General features: G+C 41.4%; 1 protein-coding gene across 5 annotated transcripts in view; it reads left to right on the top strand.

The window, feature by feature from the left end:
* LOC127572812 (ADAMTS-like protein 1) overlaps positions 1-23,174 on the top strand; it is a 480,850-nt gene that overhangs the window by 390,953 nt on the left and 66,723 nt on the right. For all 5 annotated transcript variants that reach the window (XM_052020448.1, XM_052020447.1, XM_052020449.1 and 2 more), the window contains 3 exons: positions 5,332-5,461; positions 16,686-16,896; positions 19,004-19,183. In XM_052020448.1, the coding sequence (XP_051876408.1) occupies positions 5,332-5,461; positions 16,686-16,896; positions 19,004-19,183 (521 nt within the window). The remainder of the gene's footprint in view (positions 1-5,331; positions 5,462-16,685; positions 16,897-19,003; positions 19,184-23,174) is intronic.

Genomic DNA, 23,174 nt, shown 5'->3' with positions numbered 1-23,174 from the left:
ATATATGGAGCACACTGCAGAGAAGATGGTGGAATCAAATACAATCACAACGTTTAAGAGACACTTGGACAGGCACCTGAATAGGCAAGGTCCTAATGTGGGCAAGTGGGGTTAGTGTAGACGGGCAAAACAGTAGGAGTGGAGCTGGTGGGCTGAAGAGCCCATTTCTGTGTTGTACAACTCAATAGCTCTGTTATCTCTGCCTTAAAAGTATTCAGAGACTCTGCTTCCATAACCCTTTGAGGAAGAGAGTTCCAAAGACTCAAGGCCCTCTGAGAGAAAAAAAAACTTTGCCTTTGCCTCATCCCTGTCTTAAATGGGCAAGCCTTTATTTTTAAACAGTGACCCCTAGTTCTTGATTCTCCCACAAGAGGAAGCATTCTCTCCTTGTCAGAATCCCTCATGATCTTGTATGTTTCAATTAAGTCCCCTCTCACTCTTTTAAATTCCAGCAGCTGAACTTTCCTCATGTGGCAACTCACTCATTCCAATTATTAGTCTAGTAAACCTTCTTTGGGACGTGGCATTAACACAAGTACATTATAGTACAAGTTTGTACTTGCAGTGTCTCCAGAGACAGACATTGAAACCAAGTAAGCATGCTCTGACCTCCAGAATGTAGAATTCAGAAGGCACGGGTTACTCACTTGCCCTCCACTTGGGGCTTAGAATCACTTCAATTTCACCACATCGCCAAAACAATTAGAGTTTTTGTCCTGAAGAACACAGATGTTTGTAGTGCTTTTTTACAAAGGGAGTGTGTCCAGGATCTTTAGCATTCCCACAGGTACAATGTTTACACTGGAAACTTACTTAAATTAAATACCGCTGGCCCTTTCTCAGAATGAATGATATCATCTTTGTAAATGAGCAATTCTGTGATATAAATAATACAAAGGATGGCAGGATCTACTTGAAGCCCCACAATCTTCAGCTGCTGCTGCTCCTTTTCCTTTGAGTTGTTACTTTCCCATCATATCACTGAATGCAGTAAAGCCTAAGAACCTTGGCAGTATCTCTGCTGGTGAACTGTAGGTCCCGGAATCCAGGCTCTGTGCTCCCCCAGCCAAGGTCGGTGAGGGCACTGGGCATTGATGTCTGCCTAGGAACACGAAAGATTACCCATCCACAAAAACGCAGCATATATCTTTCTGGACAATTGCTGCTACCATCAGTCTCCTCCCACCTCTCTGTGAAGATTCTGATCAAGGAACAATGCGCTCAACATTCGGCCAAGCAGTATCTCAACATTTGGCCAAGATAAGCCTGCTGGAAGTACAAGAAATAATGTGACAGAACAGAAGGCAGTTGTGACAATAAATATCTGTAATGTGGAGGAAATATCAGAAAGATGGCTAAATACAGAGATAGGAATAAGTGTACAGTACAGGGGAGTAACAGGAAAGGGTGGTGTTGGTGTTGGAGATACTCAACAGGCAGAGGCAAAAGTAAGTCAATAGGGGTGGGTACATTACTCTCTTGGGAAAGTGGCCGAAGCTATGTTTTCTATATGATCGTAGCAGACTGAAATTTAAGTCACTTTCACCCCTCTCAGGAGATCAGATCTGACCTACTGATTATCTCCAGCATTTTCTGTTTTGATTTCAGAAGCCCAAAACAGTGTAGATGTGATAAATTAGTCCAGTGGAAGACAAGTTTAGGATCTTTGCAAGAGCAATGCTAACATGCAAAGACAAAATGCAATAGTTCAGCACCTCAATTGCAAAAATACTGTTGGGAAAGAGATAATCATTTTAAAAAATTACTCTAAGCTGCTGGTATTCTGTATCGTTGCTCAAGATAATCATTTAAGACTTGCTCTGCCCCTAAAAAAAGCTCAATTATTCTGAGATAAATGAGATGGGAACTTAGAATAGCTAAAAGAGCTTAAAACAAATAAAATCCCTGGTGTTAAATAGTGTTTATAACAGCATGTGACAGGGAATAGTGCAGTGATTTATGAGGCACTGGTACCCATAGTCAGGGATTCATCCAACACTGGAAGGAGCAAGAAATTGGAAACAAACTACTGTGGGGTCCCATTCATAAAGAGTCACAGTGCGAACATTGGCAATTACAGGGCCTTTAGTCTGACCTCATATACAATAATGAATTTGGTTATTAGGAAAAAAGTCTGAGGGGAACAGCAAAATAATAACGATATAACAATGGATAACCTTGTTTTAGATAAGGCAAATCCTGCCCTACAGACACCTTTGTTTTTTTTTAGCGACAACCTGATTTGAAAATGGTCCACTTTGTACCTCAGTGTACAAGAAGGTTTTGACAAAGGTCTAGATGCAAGATTATTTATTAAGCCCAGATTTTTCAAGGTCTGTCATTGATTTTTTAGAATAAATAAGGAATTGACTGAATGATCAAAGCAACTCACCAAGGCCTGTGTAATTGTAGCAGGATGATCGGTAGAGGAATTTTAGAATTTTAGATGGTTGTGGAAGGGTCGTATTCTGAGTGGGGGTCGGTGACCAGTGGTGTACCTCAGGGATCTGTACTGGGACCTTTACTATTTGTGATTTTTAAAAACAACCTGGATGAGGAAGTGGAGGGGTGGGTTAGTAAGTTTGCAGATGACATGAAGGTTGGGGGTGCTGTGGATTGTTTGGAGGGCTGTCAGAGGTTACAGAGGGACATAGATAGGATGCAGAGTTGGGCTGAGAAGTGGCAGATGCAGTTCAACCCAGATAAGTGTGAAGTGGTCACATTTCTGGTAGGTCAAACATGTTGGCAGAATATAGTATTAATGGTAGGACTCTTGGCAGTGTGGAGGATCAGAGGGATCTTGGGGTCCGAGTCCATAGGACGCTCAAAGCGGCTGCGCAGGTTGACTCTGTGGTTAAGAAGGCATATGGTGTATTGTCCTTCATCAATCGAGGAATTGAATTTAGGAGCCATGAGGTATTGTTGCAGCTATATACGTCCCTGGTCAGACCCCACTTGGAGTATTGTGCTCAGTTCTGGTCACCTCACTACAGGAAAGATGTGGAAGCCATAGAGAGGGTGCACAGGAGATTTACAAGGATGCTGCCTGGAATGCGGAGCATGCCTTATGAAAGCAGGTTGAGGGAACTCGGCCTTTTCTCCTTGGAGAGACGGAGGATGAGGGGGGACCTGATTGAGGTGTATAAGATGATGAGAGGTATTGATAGGGTAGATAGTCAGAGGCTTTTCCCCAGGGCTGAATTGGTGGCCACAAGAGGACATAGGTTTAAGGTGCTGGGGAGTAGATATACAGGAGATGTCAGGGGTAAGTTTTTTACTCAGAGAGTGGTGAGTGCATAGAATGGGCTGCCGGAAACGGTGGTGAAGGCTGATATGATAGGGTCTTTCAAGAGACTGTTAGATAGGTATATGGAGCCGAGTAAAATAGAGGGCTATGGGTAAGCCTAGTAATTTCTAGGGTAGGGACATGTTCGGCACAGCTGTGTGGGCCGAAGGGCCTGAATTGTGCTGTAATAGTTCTATGTTCTATGTTCTATTTTTGTACGTCAGTAGAATCAGCTCTTTAACTTTATAATGCATATATGCCTGAATGAAATTCACTTATTTTGCAATAAAAGTAAAACCTTGTATCTTTGAAGTATATTTATGTATGTATCACCACATAACTATATCAAACCTTTATTGATCTTTCTTAGTGTGAGTGTTATTTAGAGATAATTTGGAGGTTAATTTCACACTTGCACGTTTGTTGGTCTTAACCCCCTGCAGCACAATTTTATTCACTTGGACCAATCAGCATAAATCATCAGTAAGAGCCTAAAAATGTGCTGGGGGTTGTCATTATCCTGCTGCTATGTACATTCTGAAAGTTAAACACTGTGTGTTATGCACACCCCCTATTTTTTACATACTCCTGGCATGTGTTCACCATAAAGAAGACAGTGGAGGCTAAGTCACTGAATGTACTTAAGAAGGAGGAAGATAAAAAGCACAAAAATCATTTAGGCATTTGGGAAGGGACAGGAATATGGTATTGAAGTAGGTGATTTGCCACCATAGTATTGAATGGTTGAGTAGGCTCATAGATTTGAATGGCCTACCCCTGCCCCTGCTTTCTATGAAAACAAATACAAAATATTTGCTTAATTTCTGCACTCCAGAAATTTAAACTCCAGTTTTTGTTTAACGTGGTCATGGAATCATAGTTATACAGCACAGAAACAGACCCTTCAGTCCAACGTGTCTGAGCCGATCATCAAGTATCTATCTGTAGTATTCCCTTTCTAGCATTTGACCCTTAGCCTTCTACGCCATTGCTTTTGAAGTACTCGTCCAGCTACTTCAATGGTGTGAAACTCTCTGCCGCCACCACCCCCTCAAGCAGTGCATTCCCAATTTCAACCACATCTGGGCAAAAGATTTCTCTTCAAATCCCCTCTAAATTCCTCACCCTTTCCGTAAATATATACCCTCTACTCACAGAAGCCTTTGCTAAGGAGAAAAGTTTCTCATAATCCCACACTATTTATGCCCCTTATAATTTTGTATATCTTTATTAGGACCCCCTCAGGCTTCTCTCCTCCAAGGAAAACAAACCCAGCCTTATCCATTCTCTTCCACTTCTGGAGGATAACTAATGCTATACAAAGTAAGAATAAAAACACAGCCCATCCTAAAGAGAAGGGTACCAGTTTCCACTGTTCAAACAAAATCCTCCTCTGTACAACATTTCCCTTCCCTCCTAATTTAAAATGCAGGGCAAAATTCAAGGGTTAACAGAGACTTCTGCAAATACAGAAATTTAGTAACAAAAAGATAATTATCCTTTAAATATTTGCTATTTTTTAAATTTATTCATGAAAAGGAAGCAATTGATAAATAGAACCCAACCCAATATGATGCACTGGCCCAAAGTTGATGATATAACTATTGCACCCAGCACTTGAACAGGAAAATACAGGTCATACCTGTCCCTGTGTACAGTTTCAAATTAGAAGTATTCCATTTCACTCACTTGTATTTATACCAGGATACAGTTAGAGACGGTCAGTGAAGTAGAGGTATCAATGGCTAGAAAATTGTATCTGTAGTTGGCCTTCTGCGCTAAGCATACTACTTTGGTTTCACTGTTTAACAAGGAACACAGAGACAGACTGCAGGTAAAGATCATCAGGTGAAGGGGTTTGTACAAAGTGTCATACTGAAAATGTAGCTTTCAAGGAATGATTACTTATAACATGTGAAAGAAAGTTTGGAGGGAAGATCATTGACCATCACCTTGGACCTGAGTCATTTACACTTGTCATTGAAGCTTTGAATTCTTGGTGCTGTCTTATCTAAAAGGTGTTCGATGTTATGACTTGCACCTAGGTGTTCAAGAGGCAATAGTGATTTGCCTGAATAAACAGACGAGGGAGACAGCAGATGAAAGTCTGTGCAGACTCCAGGTCCGTCCCCCACAACTGCTTAAAGTCTGCAGGCTGGGACCCTGTCCTCCCAGGTAACTTCACCTTCATTAAAGTGCTCCTGTTTTATTCACAGCTATCACAAATGCAAATGATTCCTGTGCTGGGAAGTTGACCTATCCAGCTTTATGATCACTTTGCTACATGAGCCTGGACCACACCCGAGGAACAAGGTTTCTGCATCTGCACAGAATTAGTGACAGTAGAAAGTGCACAGATCTGGGCTTCAGTTCAGGTTGTGCCTGATGGCACTCATCCAGGCTCACAGCTGAATTGTGAATACGTATGTGCAATGAGAGGGTAAGTGAGGTGATCGGTGACTTTAGTCAAGGAGAGTAATTGTGTTTGTTCTCATGTCATGGTAGTTCTTGAAGCCCTCAATGAAATCACTGCCTAGTAACCAGTCTTGGGAATGCATTATTCTCTGTTATAACTCTTAAATCCAGTTATTCATCCAGAGTCATTTAGTATCAAATACAAAATATATTACTTATTGTTTAAAGGAAAGAAAAAACTGCATTGAATGGGAAAATCAACATTGTAAAAGTTACATTGAAGAAAAATTGTTCATAATTTTGAAGCATTCATTCGTTTGTCATTTAATAGTTACAGCTGTCCAATCTGTGATAAGCTGAGCTGACTCCCAGTGAGTCAGATTTTACGATGTGTCTGTAACATTCCTTCTGGCAGTCAAATGCCCTTATCCAGTGCAATTCAACGGCACATGAGAAGAGCTGTGTCTGCATCTCATTATTATGCTATGCAACAGCTTGCTCCATTGGAACTCTGACAGTTTGGAGCAGTATTGGCAATAAGTTTAATTTGTTGTCATTGGGTCTGTGTTCTTTAGTTCTTCATCCAGAATCTTTATCCAGCTGACTATAGTGGCAACACTCTTTCAATTATATTCTTTTTTGATGGGTTGTTTTGCTCTTGCTAATAGAGCAAACTAAAGCCAGAGATAATTGTTCATTGACACATTCTTGCCTAAAGAAGTCAGTACTCACAATAATACAAGATTGAAATTGCTAAAATCTCTTGATGTGAAGATGTTAAGCTAGGATACCTCATTAAGGTTGGCTTGTGCTGACTTGAGTTGGATTTGTCATGAATATAGGAAATAGAACAGAACAGAAAAATAGTAAAATAGAAGTAGGAGTAGTCCATTCAACACTTCAACTCAGATCCATCATTCTATATGATCTTCCATGTCTATTCTCAGTCTCTTGCTACACTCCTTGTGCCTAGTAATCTTTCTTTCTCTTTCTTTATATATTTGTTGACTTGGCCTCCACAGGTTCAACACTCTTGAGTGAAGAAATTTCTCCTCAGGTGAGTCCAAAATGTCTTAACCCATAGTTTGAGACCCTAACCTCTGGTTCTAAACTCACCAGCCAGAGGAAACATTTTCCCCATATTGTCTGTTGAGTCCTGTCACACTTCTGTACTTTTCAATGAGATCTCTCATTCTTCTAATCACTAGTGAATACAGGCCTAATGGACCCAGTATCTCCTATTATGACAGTTCTACCGTCCCACGAAATGGTGTGGTAATTCATATTGCACTCCCTCTATGCCAAGTATATCCTTTCTTAGGTAAAGAAACCAAAGTTCCATACAATGCACTAGGTGTGGTCTCACTAAGGCCCTATATAATGTTAGTAAGATGTCCTTATTCCTGCACTCAAAACCTCTTGCAATGAAGTCCAAAATACCACTTGCCTCCTGAATTGCTTTACTACACCTGCAGGTTTGTTTGCAATCACTGGTGAGTAAGGATACTCAGGTCACGGTAGTGTAGGGCAGGCACGGTAGTGTAGCAGTTAGTGTAATGCTATTACAGCACCAGAGACCTAGGTTCAATTCCGGCCACTGTCTGTAAGGAGTTTGTATGTTCTCCTCATGTCAGCATGGGTTTCCTCCGGGTGCTCCGGTTTCCTCCCACATTCCAAAGACGTACGGGTTAGGAAGTTGTGGGCATGCTATGTTGGCGCCAGAAGCGTGGCAACACTTGTGGGCTGCCCCCAGAACACTCTACGCAAAAGATGTATTTCACTGTGTGTTTCGATGTACATGTGACTAATAAAGATCTTATCAACACTTCTAAATCTGTCACCATATTAAATAATACTCTGCCTTTCCAATTTTCCTATGTGGATAGTTTCACATTTATCCACATGAAGCTGCACTGGCAATGTATTTGCCCACTTGATCAACTTGTTCAAATTGCTTTGAAGCTTCATTGTATCATCCTCACAGCTCATAAACCAGCGCGCCCCCCCCCCCCCCCCCGCACCCAAGTTTTGTACCATTGGCAAAACCAGAAATATTACATTCAGTTCCTTCATCCAAATCACTGATGTACATTGGGTAATAGCTGGGACTCAAGCACTGACCTATACTTCACTAGTCACATCCTGGCACCCAGATATTCTGGCACCTGTTTATCCTTACTTTCTGTTTCCTCTTTGTCATCAATTTTCTATCCATGCCAATATATATTCTTTCTAATTGCATATACTTTAATATTATACATTAATTTTGGAACTTTATTAAAAGCCTTCTGTCAATCCAAATTCACTATATACACTGGTTCTGCCTTGTCAATTCCACCAGTTAAATCCCTAAAAAATCTCCAATTTTCTTGTTGAACAATTTCCCTTTCCTAAATTCCTGTTAACTTTGCCTAATCTCATTGATATTTACTAAATGTCCTGTAATCACATCCTTAAAATAGACCCTTGTATTTTCCTACTGCTAATATAGGCTAACTTGTCTGTAGTTCCCTGTTTTCTCTCTCCCTGCTTTATAAATAGTGGGGTTACATTTGCCACCCTTCAATCTACAGGAGCTTTCCCACAGAAGAAAAGTAATATGAACATTGCAATCTAAAACTTGTTGAACATTATTTCCATTTCAGGATCCATTAAAGCTTCAAAGACCAAAATAAGAACAGAAAATGTGGAACTTCTCAGCATATCAGGCAACATTTGAGGAGATAAAAATGGAAACAGTGACCTTTTGCATAAGTTCTGACCTGAAATGTTAATTCTGTTACCCTCTCCACAAATGCTGCGAGACCCATTGAGTGTTTCCAACATTTTCTGTTTTTATTTCACATTTCCAGTATCTGCAGTTTTTGCTTTCAGACAGTGAGCTAAAACTCCAGAAATAATCATTTAAGGACATTTGTTTGCAAGGCTTTCATAGATTTTTAGAAGTACACAGGGAGACTATTTGGCCTATTAGACCTGTGTTAGCTCTCCAATTAATCTTACATCTTTGCCATCACTACCATCTGTTGCATAAAGTTCTATTATTACAAATATAAAATCATGAATATAAAGAAGTTAGTCCTAGAAATTAGGTTGTGTGGTGCTGTTTATTTCAACCAGTATCATAAGAATCACAAGAGCCTAGAGAAAGGAGTATGACTGTGTTGTACAGACTCTTGGGGCATCTGCTTTCAAATTTTAAAAAATGGTAGCATTGATGGAAATTTAGATCAGAGAACATTAATACTTTGCCACCATAGTTTGGGAAATGATTGACCTCAATATCAATGCTGAGTTATGGAAAACTGCATTCTCAGAGAAAATGGAAGTTATGATCTTCAATATCTTTCAGCCAGAGCAAACCTCTGCATCAAGACTGTATTTCTGGCTCTCTACACAGAAAAATGAGTGAACCAAAGGGACATTTATCTTGAGTTGACTTTGTGGGAAGACTTTGGTTCATTGCGGGCAAAGTCTGTCTCTGTTTGTCTAGCCTTTCTGTCAATCTATCAGCAACTACAATCCATGTAGTCAAAGCATGCAGTTAAAAGATTAATGTTTCCAAACCCTGTGAAAAAATATTATTCATAAATATCTGGGGAATGAGGTACAGTGTTAATCCTAACAAAGCCCTCATTATTCCAAAGAGGACCCATATTTTGGTTAAGATTCTGACTGAAATGTGATAAAGAAGAAAAATCAGACATCAAAGAAGTCCAATGCAGTAATACCAATGGGGCAATTTACATGCATTCATTGGCAGGGACCATTACTTCAGGAAGTCTCTTTGTCCATTTTCTCTCAAGGAACTTTGACTGAACCTGAAAGATTCCATCATCATTTTATTCCATCTACAAGCAACCTAACACTAGGCATATTGTCACTGATGGTATTCTACATTACATATGCATTAAAAAGTTATCAAAATGCAATATACTAACTAGGGAAGAAATCTTAATCTAGTCTCACCAAAAAGGCCAAAGTAGAACTCAAAACAGAGAGCCTTTTGGATCACATTAACAGCCTGTGTGCTCTAAAGTTTATAACAATTAGAGGAGGCCTTATTGAGCCTTCAAAATTCTTACATGGCTCAACAGGTTTGATATGAGGTGGAAGATCAAGCATGATTTTAATGAGTGGTGGGGCAGGTTTGAAGGACCAGAAGGCTGATTCCTGCTCTTAGTTCTTATAATATGCCAAGTAATTGAAATTCTGAATGGATTACTGCTCTACTATTCCAAAAACAAACTCAAAGAATGATGCTAAGAATCAGTAGATTAGGCAGGATCTGTGGGGAGGGGACAGAGTCAACATTTTAAGTTGACAATTTTCATCAGAATTAGGAAAAGTTAGAAATCAAGCATATTTTAAGTATGGAGAGGGGCAGGGGTTGTGGCAGGAGCAAAGGGAATATCCTTGAACAGATAGAAACTGAACGATATGCTTTTATTTCAGATTTCCAGGTACCTTTATGCTTTTTGAGCAAGTAACATTTATGACAATCTGTCTGAGAAAAAATGATTCGATGTCCTGGACCTTGTCACTTTCTCTTCCCACTTTTCCTGCAATTTCTTCCTTATAGAGATTTCCTTCCTCCCTCCTGCAATCTCCCTCCCTTGGCCTCCCAACCATCCTCCCAAAATCTCATTTCTTATAGCTTCCCACCCCTCTTTCCTTCAATCTCCCTGTGTCACTCCCTCCCCTCACCTGCACCACCTCTCTCTGCAGTCTTCCTCGCACATTCCCTCCTGCAGTCGCTCCTCCTGCACTTTCCCTCGTTTCCTCCCCTGCACTCTCCCTTGCTCCCCCCCTGCACTCTCTCGCTCCCTCCCTCCTACAATCCCTCTCCTGCATGCTCTCTCACTTCTTTTTGGCACTCTTTCTTGTTCCCTCCTTCCTTCCTGCACTCTCCCGCAGTCTCCCTCATTCTCCCTACCCCCTTGACCTCTGTCTCCAGCAGTCTCCCTCAATCTCCCTGCCTAGGTATAAGATTTCAAAGATTTCCCACCTTTTGGAAAAATAAGTTTCTCCTTATCTCTATCCCGAATGGCAAACCCCTTGTTTTGAGATTGTTACACCTGGTTTCTAGATAGCACAGCCAGGGGAGGCATCCTCCCTGCATCTACCCTGTCAAGCTCCATAAGAATTTGACACATTTCAATTCAATCACCTCTAATTTTCCTAAACTCTGAAGAGTACAGACGTATTCTGTTTAAACTGTGGTCCTATAACAAACCCACCATCCCAGGAACAAATCCAGTAATTCTTCACTGCACTCCTCTTCATTGGGTAAGGATTCCAGAGCTGTACACAATACTCCAGATGCAGTCTCATCAGGCCCAACATAATTGGAGCAAGACATCTCTCCTCTTGTATTCAAATCTCCTTGCTGTAAAGGCTAAGCTTGTCTCCCTAACCGCTGTACCTGTATGTTAACTTTCAGTGATTTATGTACAAGGACAGGTAGATCCCTCTGAATACCAACCCCTTTCAATCTCTCACCATTTAAAAGCTGAATTTCGTTATCATACTCTTATCTGACATAATCTGTCAACTGGAGTAAAATGCCTCTCCATGTTTAACTGTAACCTTATACTGAAATCTAAAATTCTCTAATTCTGATTGACCATAATCCCGATGTTGAATTGATACTCTACTCAACACAATTCCATTCAATCACCCTGTCAGTCATCACATTCTGGCCCATCAATAGCCACACAATTATACAAATCAAATCAAAATCACATGAAGACTTGAAATTACAAAATATGACATTGACTGTGAAAGTTTATCTTTGAACAGGAAATATTCTTGACATGGTTACATAGCTGTGAGAGCCCAGGTTATCTTCAGATTTATTTCCAAGCTCTGTATACAAATTTTACCTTTCAACTCTTATCTCCACAAGGCACAACATAAGCAGTGAATATAAAAAATAACTGCAGATGCTGGAGATCTAAAATAACAGAAAATGCCAGAACGCGCAGTGGCTCAGGCCACATCTGTGGGAAGAGAGACAGAGTCAACGCTTCAGGTCGAAGACACTTCGTCAGAACTGGGAAGGAGACTAAAGAAGCTCGTTAAGCTGCAGGGAGACTGGGGGAGGGGGATGTCTCTGAGGAGGTAAAACCAGGGTGTTCATGAGGATAAGCGATAAACAAGGTTATCTGGTCCATGAGTGAATGGGAGCAGCTGGAGAGTGAGAATATGGACAAAAGAACAGAAACAAAAGAATGTAAGAGTTGCAAAATACAGAGCAGGAAGACGTGCTCGGCAGGTCAGGAAGGGCATGTCCTCCACTCCCAGAGGAAAAGAAAAAACAGAAAGAAAACAAACAAGCTGGACCAATATCACAGATGGATGACTGATACAGACGGAGAAATCAAGTTAGCTGAAGTTATAGAATTCAATATTGAATCCAGAAGGCTGCAACATGCCCAACCAGAAGATGAGGTGCTGTTCCTCAGGTTTGTATTGGACCTCCCTGTAACAGTACAGGTGGCCACAGACCAAAAGGTCAGAGTGGGAGTGGGATGTAGAATTAAAAGTGGCAGAATTAATGTCTCAGGTCAATGATCTTCCATCAGAACTCCTTTCATTAATCTGAAAAGTTAACTCTGTTTGTCCTTCCATAGATGTTCCCTGACCTGCTGAGCATTTCCAGCATTTTCTGTCCTATTTAGATATATATTTGGACAACTCACCAGTCTGCTGTTGATCCAGTAAAACAGCAATATCCTAGAACTGAGTGTAGGTGGATGCATAACAGTTCAGAATGTTTTGTTTTATGGAAGGCAACCAATGTATGCTGAAGAAAGAAAACAAAGATCAAAAATCTGAGATAACTCAAGCTGAAAGTGTGCGATTAACCCAAACACATCCGAAAAAGATGTGAATGTTCTGATATTTCTTGTGTGAACCGTTGCTCACTGATAAGACCCGTAAAGTCCATCGGCTTTGGGACTAGGAATTTTTGATTTGATTGCTAGTTCACTGCAGGAACAATAGAAATGAATAGCATTCAGTAATCATCCACCGCAGATGTCAGGTCAAACAGGTTCTAGCTGTCAGGCATTCAGTCTTTGTTTTCCTCTTGTTTTGTGGTTCATAGGCAGCCTTCAAATCATACACTTCCCTGTCAGATTGGAAGCACTCCATGTTGGACAGGGAGCACCTCATGTGAGTTGGATAAGGGATGCTGTGCTTTGCCTTGGGAGTGTGGTAGGGAAGGATCCGTTTTGGTCAGTCAGCACTCAATGAAACAGCTCTTCCCCTCCACCATCAGATTCCTGAACGGTCCATGAACACTATTTTTGTAACTTATAGTAATTTTTACGTCTTTATGTCTTGCACTGTACTGCTGCTACAAAACAACAAATTTCACAACATATGTCGGTAATAATAAAACTGATTCTGATTCCTTTTTTGCACTATTTGTTTATTTTATAATTTATAGTACCTTTATGTCTTTGCACTGTACTGCAAAACAACTAATTTCACATCATATAAGACAATGATAATAAACCTGATTCTGATTCTCTGTGTTGGGCCTGTTGGATTGGTGGACTTACAGCTGGAATATTGGAAGTTTGTCAAATCTTGTAGGATAGATATGGACATGTGGGATGTGAGCAGCTCTTGAGATATCTCACTCTTTATCTTTTTCCTCTGTGGTGAAGGAAAGCCATTTTCCTAGAGAAATCCATTTGCCATTCCAAAATCAAAGTTTCGCTGTACAGACACATTGTAACTGGCCAGAGAATTCTTCATTGCTGGTTTTGAGCCCAGATACTAGAATAATCTGACTGTGTCCTCTAGCAATGACGTCTCCAGGTTATATCTGGCTGAGGATTCACCAAGTTGCTGCTGCACCACTTCCATAATGATGTTGGTCCCCTGTTGTGGTGAGGGCTTCCAGCTGGAAAAATCATCGAAACAGCTTGGCCCAAGAGGTGTGGTGCAACAGCTGGAATTGGCAATTAGAGGAAGCTTGAACTAAAGTTCTGGAAACTGAGGGAGAAATCAGCAGGAAGATAATTTGCTTCTTTAATTCTGATTCATGTGCATAACGTGCAGTTATGGGAATTCAAAAGCTGTCAAGCATGATCTCCCCCATGTAATTCTGCTTAATGGCATGCAATATAGAATTATTACAGTCCTCTGTTCCTGCTACTTCCCCACAACTCTTGATCCTTTTGGCTTGAAGAATGATAATTAACTCCTTCTTGAGTATATTTAATGATTTATCCAACCACTGGCTTCTGCTATAGACAATTCCACAGGTTCACCACTCTTTAAGTGAAGAGATTTCTCATCTCATTTCTACGTGACTTACCCTTTATCTTTAGACTGTAACACCAGATCCTGGACTGCCCAGCCATTGGGAGCATCATTCTTTCATCTAGTCTGACCAGTCCTTTTGAATATTATAGTTTTCTAGGAGATCCCCTCTCATTCTTCTAAACTCTAATGAATGAAAGCCTAATTGAGCCAATCTCTCCTCATATGTCAGTCCTGCCATCCCAGGAATCGGTCTGGTGAACCTTCACTGCACTCTTTCATCCAAAAACATCCTTCCTCAGATAAGGAGACCAGTACTGAAAGTGTGCTCTCACCAAGGCCCTGTAAAATCCTTTTGCTATGAAGTTAAATATGATTCCAATGTATTTGTAGGCCAGTTGAAGCTGGCACATTGTCTTTGAGCAAGTTTCAGTGTTAGTGCAATACTGTATATTTGACTCAGAAGGAAAATCAGCAGGAAAGTCTCCTCAAATGAAATGGCAGAAAACAAATGTGAGGTTCAAGCATCTTTTTTCACAGATTTCTGCCACCAATGTTTGGGCCCTTGCTGCTTGCTTTCAAAATTTTTCAGTGAGGTTTTGTGAGGGCCTCACACCTCACACGATTGACAGGAGCAGCCAGTGGGACAATTCCCAATACTACTGCCTCCAGTTCTGCCTTTACAATCAGTCCATTAAGAAGGTAGCTGATGAAATTCAATTCCACCCCCTTCACCAAATTCAGGCAAGTTGCTCTCTCACCAAACAGGTAATCACCTGCCGTTGTCTCCTGCATGATCCAATGTCTAACTTCAGGGTCTGAACAAGATAATTGGTTCACCTTTGCCTGGTCTGTAACAGATTTTGTGACTGAATAGACTTTGTTGCACTTTTCCCTACTTGTGCACTAAGGCACACGCAAGTCTGCGTGAAGGCAACTTCATTTCTCATGCAGTATTTCATGCAATATTATCCTGTAAGGATTTATAGATAATATTGATAGTATTAGGATACCTCTTTCACATATGAACCTATCTGTTTCATATTAAAGAGGGAACTCGCAGAACATCAACTAATTTCCAAACAAATATTGATTTATTAGAAGGATTTATTATTATGTTTATATTATTATTTTTTACTGACTGCCATATTTGAAGTGCTTGCAATCAATGGATTTTTCACTTGGGTGAAGGATTAGGGATTGCTGAGAAACTTGTCTAGTTTGGGGAGTTATAAAGAATAGATCAATGTTTGAGATTGTCCTTCACTGCACATGACTACTGCAACTTGGTGATCATTTGTTACAAGATATCTGGTTGTCTGGTACCACAATGTTTTTCAAGCTCAGTGAATATATTCTTCCACAGATGTTTATGCTTATGATTAGTCATAGAATCTTAGACCTATGTGGACACTGTGGCAAGGCAAGGATTAAGACAGCGGGCAGGCAGAGATGGTTTGCAGACAGTCTGCAATCACCCATGCTGAGCAACGTCCTTGAGAGTGTAGCTCCTCTTTGTACAGCATGGGAGCCAAGGTCACCAGGCATACCAAGACAAGGCAAGGATGCAAACAATGGATTGCAAGGCACACGCTAACTATTGGACAATTACTTTACGAACTCAAAGGTATTATTGGCCATTAACATGTAGTTTCTATTGGCCATTAACACCTATATTAATGAAATATAATTGGTATTTTATGATTACAAATGAGGGATTCTAAGGTGCCTAAAGATTTTAATTGGTTAATATCTGTTTAAAAAAAGACAACTTTTTGTTGAAACTTTAGAATAGTTTGGTGACGGGCTGGACTGTTCTCCTTGTGCACTAGTAAATAAAGTGTGATTGAGAAACAAGTGTGTATTATGAAGGGTTGTGGCTGTCATGTGACAACACTGCCCAGTACCTGGTCGAAAGACGTACCGCTGTCAATCAAGGTTTGGCTCCACCCCACACATCAGTGCACACCTGACCATTGGTCCCTTTAAGCACCTTTGTACTTGGCCTCAGGCCATCGGCCTTTTGTGATCGATTAGTCCTTGCTGACACTGGGCCATTGGCCTTTTTGAACTACCTGGGCTGGACCCCCCAGCCCTCCAGCACTATAAAGAGTGCCACATGTGCTTGGTTTGTTCTCTTTTGACTGCTTCAGGGGATTCACATTGCTTCATCCCAGGCCGAGGAACTGTGGAATGGTGCTGGAGAGATCGTTGGTAAGGTGTGCACTGTTAATAGGGTTAGGAGCGTTCTAGTTAGTATCCCCGGTAGCATATAGTCGTGCCTGCACTGAGTCAAGGGATGGTGAGTATCATATTGTTTTTCCTTGATTGTCTGTACCTAGTTCATTGTGTGTGCATGTGTGTATTTTACCCCTGTTGCGATTTTCCCACACTCGCTATAACCAGTGCGCGTGTGTGCGCGTGTTGTTTCCATTACCTTTTCCCTGCATTTGTCTTTTGTAAATAAATCATTTATCTCTGAGACTGTGTTCAGGGTCCTTGTCCTCTGAGACCTCGAATCTGTTTCACAACAGTGTAAGTTGTCAGAGTCCAGTTAATCTGCAACGACACCTACGGGTGTCAACTTCTTGCAAAATAACCAGATTTTCTTGTAAATGCTGCATAGAAATGTGAAAAATGTCCACCGCAATTAAATTTCTAATTTGAAGCAGATGGATGGCATTTACTTTTGGCTTTCGTGCAGGTGGGAACTTGGAAAGTGGAGTGCCTGTTCGTCCAGCTGTGGGGTCGGTCTACAGACCAGGGATGTCTTCTGTATGCACCTCTTATCTCATGAAACTAACGAGACAGTGACCCTCGAGGATAAGAACTGTTCACAGTCAAAGCCAGACAACGTGCAAGCTTGCAATCACATCAGTTGTCCCCCAGACTGGCACTCTGAGGAGTGGCAACAGGTATTCACTCTAGTCTGTCTGAACAACAATCTTACACCAATAAAGAGACCATTCTGTCCTTTGTGCTTGTGCCAGTCTTTGAATGAGCTCCTCACTTTAGACCAACATTCCTGTTTTCTCTACAAATAGTTCACATCAAGCTTTTGAAAGATCAAATGGAAGTTGATTGCCCTGCCCTCTGAGGTATGTTCCAGTTCTTAATAATTGGCTACATGCAGAAACTTCTGGTTCTCATGCCAACTACCCTGAATGGGTCACCCTTAGTTACTGACCCATTTGCCAGAAGACACAGCTTCTCTCCATTTGCTCTGCTGAAATCCTATACTGTATAATTGCAAATAGCTTTGCTGCAGATGGACTACCCTTATTTCTTCTGCTCTTGGGAGAAAGTGTTCTGGTCTCTCCACATAACTGAAGATCCTCATGCCTGGGACTATTCCTGTAAATCTCTTCCCCACCCTTCCTGAAGTGCAGTTTTCCAAATTTCCCATTGTATTGCACTGGGACTAAAGGTCACAGCATTAAGAAATATGTGTGTTAGAGAAGCACATCTACAGCATAAATAGATGGGAATGATTGGTGCATGTAAAGTGCAGACGTTTTCTCTCGTATGCCCAGAATTTTCTCGAACCAAGAAAGATGAGCTCTCATTGACTTTGATAGTTTTTATACGTCTCTGACGTTAAAAGCTATTAAAATAGAATGATTAAAAATAAATATACTGTTATATAAAACACAATAATTAAAACTAGTAAATTAAAACAAAATAATTTTAAAAATGGTGAGCAATTGAGTTGTTGTTAGAGGGACCAAGGTATCTTTGAGACTGAATCACTGAATGTTAACGTGCGAGCTCAGCAAGCAATTAGGAAGACAAATGGCCTGCTGGTCTTTATTACAAGCAGATTTCAGTGCAAGAGTAGAGACGTTTTGCTCCATTTGTACAGGACCCTGGTGAGAGTGCTTTTGGAATAATGTGTACAGGGCTAATTAGGAATGATTTATTGAGATAGATGAAATGCAGTGAAAATTCACTGGATTTGTTCCTGGGATGCTAAGCTTGACATTTGAGGAGTTATTAGAAAAATTATGAGAGATCTGATTGAAACATTCAAAATTCATATGGGCTTGACAAGGTAGCTGCAAGAATGATGTTTCCCTGGCTAGAGTGTCCGGAACGAGGGGTCACAGTTGCAGAAATGAGATGAGAAGAAATTTCTTCGGCCAGGGATGGTGAATCTTTAGAATTCTCAACCCAAGAGAACTGGGAAGGCCTTGTCACAGAATATGTCCAGGACTAAGAACAGTAGACTTTCAGATATTAAGGGAATCAAGGGATGTAAGTTAAGTGCAGGAAAGTGGGGCTGAGGAAGAAGATCAGCAATGATCTTAATGAGGGTGTGGCTTGTCACATTGCAAATCGTCAATTACAAAACATACTGTGGTTAGAGTAGTAAAACTGGCTGACAGGTAATCTAGAAAAATGGACTAATAATCCAGAGATGTGGAATTCGAATTCAATTGATTAAATTATTCTGATTTTGTTTGAAAAAACTAGTTGCATGATACTACTAGATTGTCTTATAAAAGCTGCAGTTAGAAAATGTTAGAAAACCAGCTGGTTTTCTAACATCCTTCAGGGGAGGAACTATGCCATCCTTATGCAGCCTGATCTTCTTATTTTCATTCATTATTTTGTAGATGATAAGTCTGAGGAATGGATATAGGCATCTAGAGTGTTGTTTGAGATTTTGAAGATGGCTGCCCTTGAATCAGAGAGTGGTTACTGCCCAGAAGGAGCCAACTAGCCCATTGTGTTATGCCACTCTTATAATTTCCATTGGTGTCATTTTGCAAATTTAAAAGATTGACAATGTCAATACAATTTTCTCCACATACTTTTTCTGCATGCAATTTACCAGAGATAAGTTCCTCACCAACCATTGGCACAACCTGATCCTTTGGCTTATTCTCTTCTAGCCCAGCCCTTCTTTAGTGTGACACTTCTTAGCCAAGCAATGATGGCTTAAAATTAGTTCTCCAGCATCTCAGGCAATTGTCTAATCTGTTGCAATGTTTCTAACACAATTTTATTTTTACGCGTAAGTGTTCACAGAGCTGTGGCCGTGGTATACAGATACGACGGATCTCCTGCAAACAGAGAATGGCTGATGGGAGTTTCAGGTACCTGGCTGAGGAATTCTGCCTCACTCCTAAACCGGATGGTCGTCAGCTCTGTGCAGGAATAGACTGCCCAACTCAGTGGTTTCCTTCTGAATGGTCACAGGTAGGATTATCACAACCTGGCTCCTACAGAGCTTTTAGGTTGACATTGAGCTTTAGATTTAGAATTAGGATTCACTCATCATAATAAATAAAAACAAATGAGTTGCCGACCCAGAAGATCAAAGAGGAGATTGAGAATGGTTGGATATCAATGCATGTGTATAATCTAGTACGAAAAGCTTTGCAAGTAAAATATTAAATAATTGAGAAACAAATACTAGTAGAGTGAACATATTAGACTAGTGTGATGTGCCAGAATCCATAAATCAGTTATCAGTAGGGATGCCTTAATAGGAGTGGGCAAGTCCCAATGAAGGAAGGAGGCTGAGATAGGTATCGGTGCCCACATCTGAGTTAGAATATGCATTAGCTCTTTGGTTTAATGATGTTGGAAAATATACAGTATATTGCCCTCCCATCCTGTTCTTCACATGGTGGCAGGAGTTCGTTCATGTTCACCTGAGAGGAGAATACCACCTATTCTGCCACATACCCTCAGTATTCCAGTGGAGTATCATGTGTGTGTGTATATAGATATAGATATATATAGATATATAGATATATATAGAGATATATATATATATATAATATATATAAATTCACTCAAGCCTCTGGAGTTGAATTCGTATTGAGAAGTGAGGGTGCTACTATAAGAGACACAATTGACACACAAGTGAGAGGCCAGCATCATAAAAGGTTGCAGATGAGGCATTGCTCTGTAAGGTCAGGCAATATTTGCTCTTTAATCTGGACCTAACCCTGAATACCTCTCTGTACAACCCTGACAATCCATGGCCATGATTGCATCATTCATTCCATGTAGCACTGTATATCCAAACATCTACAAAAGCAACATAACAGCAATATCATGAAGTGGTCAATTTATTTTTGTCTGCTGTTGGAGGAATGTTGTAAATTTCTTTATATGGGACCTATATACGGTTTTGTGGGTTTCGTGGGTTTCGCTTTGGGGTTTCGTGGGTTTTGCTTCGGCAGACGTCAGGACTTCAGGGCAGATAAGTTTTTCTTTTTTTTTAATAGGGTTTTTATTATAAGGTTTAATTTTTATAAGGTTCTTTTTATAATTTGTTATATAAGTTTTAATCGGGAATAGTGGGGACTGGACTGCGCAGGCATGTGACGTCAGCAGGTAAGGTGCGGGCAGTTTAAAAAGCAGGTAAAAAAAACTTTGGAGGTTTCGTGGGTTTCGCTTCGGCAGACGTCGGGACTTCGGAGCAGATAAGTTTTTCTTTTTTTTAATAGGGTTTTTATTATAAGGTTTAGTTTTTATAAGGTTCTTTTTTATAAGTTGTTATATAAGTTTTAATTGGGAGTAGTGGGGGCTGGACTGCGCAGGCGCGTGACGTCAGCAGGTAAGGCGCGGACAGTTTAAAAAGCAAACCGCCATATCCAGCAGGCAGCGTCGGAGTGGGCAGTGGAGTGACAGGGCTTTGGCTCAAGGGGCTTAGGCGTAAAGGGGCAAGGCGGGTGAGTAGCTGGTAAGTAGGTAAAGGTAAGGTTTTACCTGTTATTTGTTTATAAATTTTTAAGTAGGAAAAACTAGGGGAAAAAAAAGAATTAGTTCAGATGGAGGACATGGTGGTATGCTGCAGCTGCTTGATGTGGGAGCCCTTGGACCTTGCTGTGGTCCACGATGGCCACACCTGCAGTAAGTGCTTGAGGCTGGAGGAACTTAGGCTCAAACTTGATGAGCTGGAGTTGCATCTTCAAACACTGCGGAGCATCAGGGAGGGAGAGAGCTATGTAGATACCGTACGTCAGGAGACAGTCACCACCCTTAGAGCAGGTACTTCTGGAGTCCAGGAAGTAGACAGAAGAATAACAGTCAGGGGAGGGAAAAGGAAAAAGAAAACAAACAGGCAAATAGTGTAGAGGACCCCAGAGACTGTTCCCCTCAATAACAGGTTTTCCGCTTTGGAAGCTGTTGAGGGAGATGACCTACCGGGGCTTAGCAGCAGTAGCCAGGTCTATGGCACTGGGACCGGTCCTGCTGCTCAGAAGGGAAGGGAGGAGAAGAGGAAGGCAGTAGTGATAGGGGATTCGATAGTCAGGGAAACAGATAGGAGGTTCTGTGGCAGTGAGCATGAATCCCGGATGGTATGTTGCCTCCCAGGTGCCAGGGTCCAGGATGTCACTGATCGGGTCCACAGGATTCTAGAGCGGGAGGGAGAACAACCAGAAGTCGTGGTTCATGTTGGTACCAACGACATAGGTAGCAAGAGGGATGAGGTCCTGAAAAGTGAGTTTAGGGAGCTAGGCAGAAGGCTGAAGAACAGGACCTCAAAGGTAGCAATCTCGGGATTGCTGCCAGTGCCACGTGATAGTGAAGGTAGGAATAGGAGGAGACGGCAAATAAATGCATGGCTGAGAAGTTGGTGCAGGAGGGAGGGTTTTAGATTTTTGGATCATTGGGATCTATTCTGGGGAAGGTGGGACCTGTACAGAGAGGACGGGTTACACCCGAACCTGAGGGAGGCCAATATCCTTGCAGCCAGGTTCACTAGGGTGGTTCAGGAGGGTTTAAACTAGTTTGCCAGGGGGATGGGAACCGGAGGAGTAGGTCACAGGAAGAAGGGGATGGGGAAAAGTCAGATCTGACAGGTAGAGAGGCTTTGAGGAAGGAGAAGCAGAGTACAGGCTATAAAAGTAGTAAGGTGGATGGGCTAAAGTTAAATGCAAGAAGCATCAGGAATAAGGGAGATGAACTGAGAGCTTGGATAAGTACATGGGACTACGATATTGTGGCTATTACAGAGACATGGCTGACATCAGGGCAGGAATGGATATTGTATGTTCCTGGTTTTCACTGTTTTAAAAGGGATAGGGAAGTGGGGAGAAGAGGAGGAAGGGTGGCGATACTGGTCAGGGATACTATTACAGCTGCAGAAATGGTGGATAATGTAGCAGGATCCTCTCTAGAGTCAGTATGGGTGGAAGTTAGGAACAAGAAAGGAACAGTTACTCTACTGGGAGTATTCTATATGCCCCCCGGTAGCAGTAGAGATATTGAGGAGCAGATTGGGAGGCAGATTTTGGAAAGGTGCAGAAATAACAAGGTTGTTATCATGGGAGACTTCAACTTCCCAAATATTGATTGGCACCTGCTTAAGTGCCAATGGTTTAGACCTCTAAACCATTGGCACTAAGCAGGTGCCAATCAATATTTAGTTTGTTAAGTGTGTCCAGGACGGATTCCTGTCACAGTATGTTGACAGGCCGACTAGAGGGAATGCCACATTAGATCTAGTATTAGGTAATGAACCGGGTCAGGTGACAGATCTCACGGTGGGTGAGCATTTTGGGGACAGTGACCATTGCTCCATAACCTTTAGAATTGTCATGAAAAAGGATAGGAGCAAAGAGGATGGGAAGATATTTAATTGGGGAAAGGCGAATTATGACGCTGTAAGGCGAGAACTTGAGACTGTAAGTTGGGATGACATTTTTTTGAAGGGAAATGTACTATGGAGATGTGGTCGATGTTCAGGGATCTCTTGCAGGATGTTAGAGATAAATTTGTCCCAGTGAGGCAGAGAAAGAATGGCAGGGTGAAGGAACCATGGCTGACGAGAGGTGGAACAGCTAGTTAGGAAGAAGAAGGCAGCATACATAAGGTGTAAGCAGCAAGGATCAGTAGGGCTCATGAGGAATATAGAGTAGCAAGGAAGGAACTTATGAAGGGGCTGAGGAGAGCAAGAAGGGGACATGAAAAGGCTTTGGCGAGTAGGGTTAAGGAGAATCCCAAGGCTTTTTTCTCATTCGTGAAGAGCAGAAGGATGACGAGAGTAAAGGTAGGTCCGATTAGAGACAAAGGTGGGAAGATGTGCCTGGAAGCTGTGGAAGTGGATGAGGTTCTCAATGAATACTTCTCTTCAGTATTCACCAAGGAGAGGGGTCTTGATGATGCTGAGGACAGTGTTGATAAGGTTAATGTTCTAGAGCATGTAGATATCAAGAGATAGGATGTGTCG

This window comes from Pristis pectinata, chromosome 7 (assembly GCF_009764475.1).
Source record: "Pristis pectinata isolate sPriPec2 chromosome 7, sPriPec2.1.pri, whole genome shotgun sequence".
NCBI lineage: Eukaryota > Metazoa > Chordata > Chondrichthyes > Rhinopristiformes > Pristidae > Pristis > Pristis pectinata.
The sequence above is the reverse complement of the archived record's forward strand: the minus strand, read 5'-3'. Positions and strand labels throughout refer to the sequence as shown.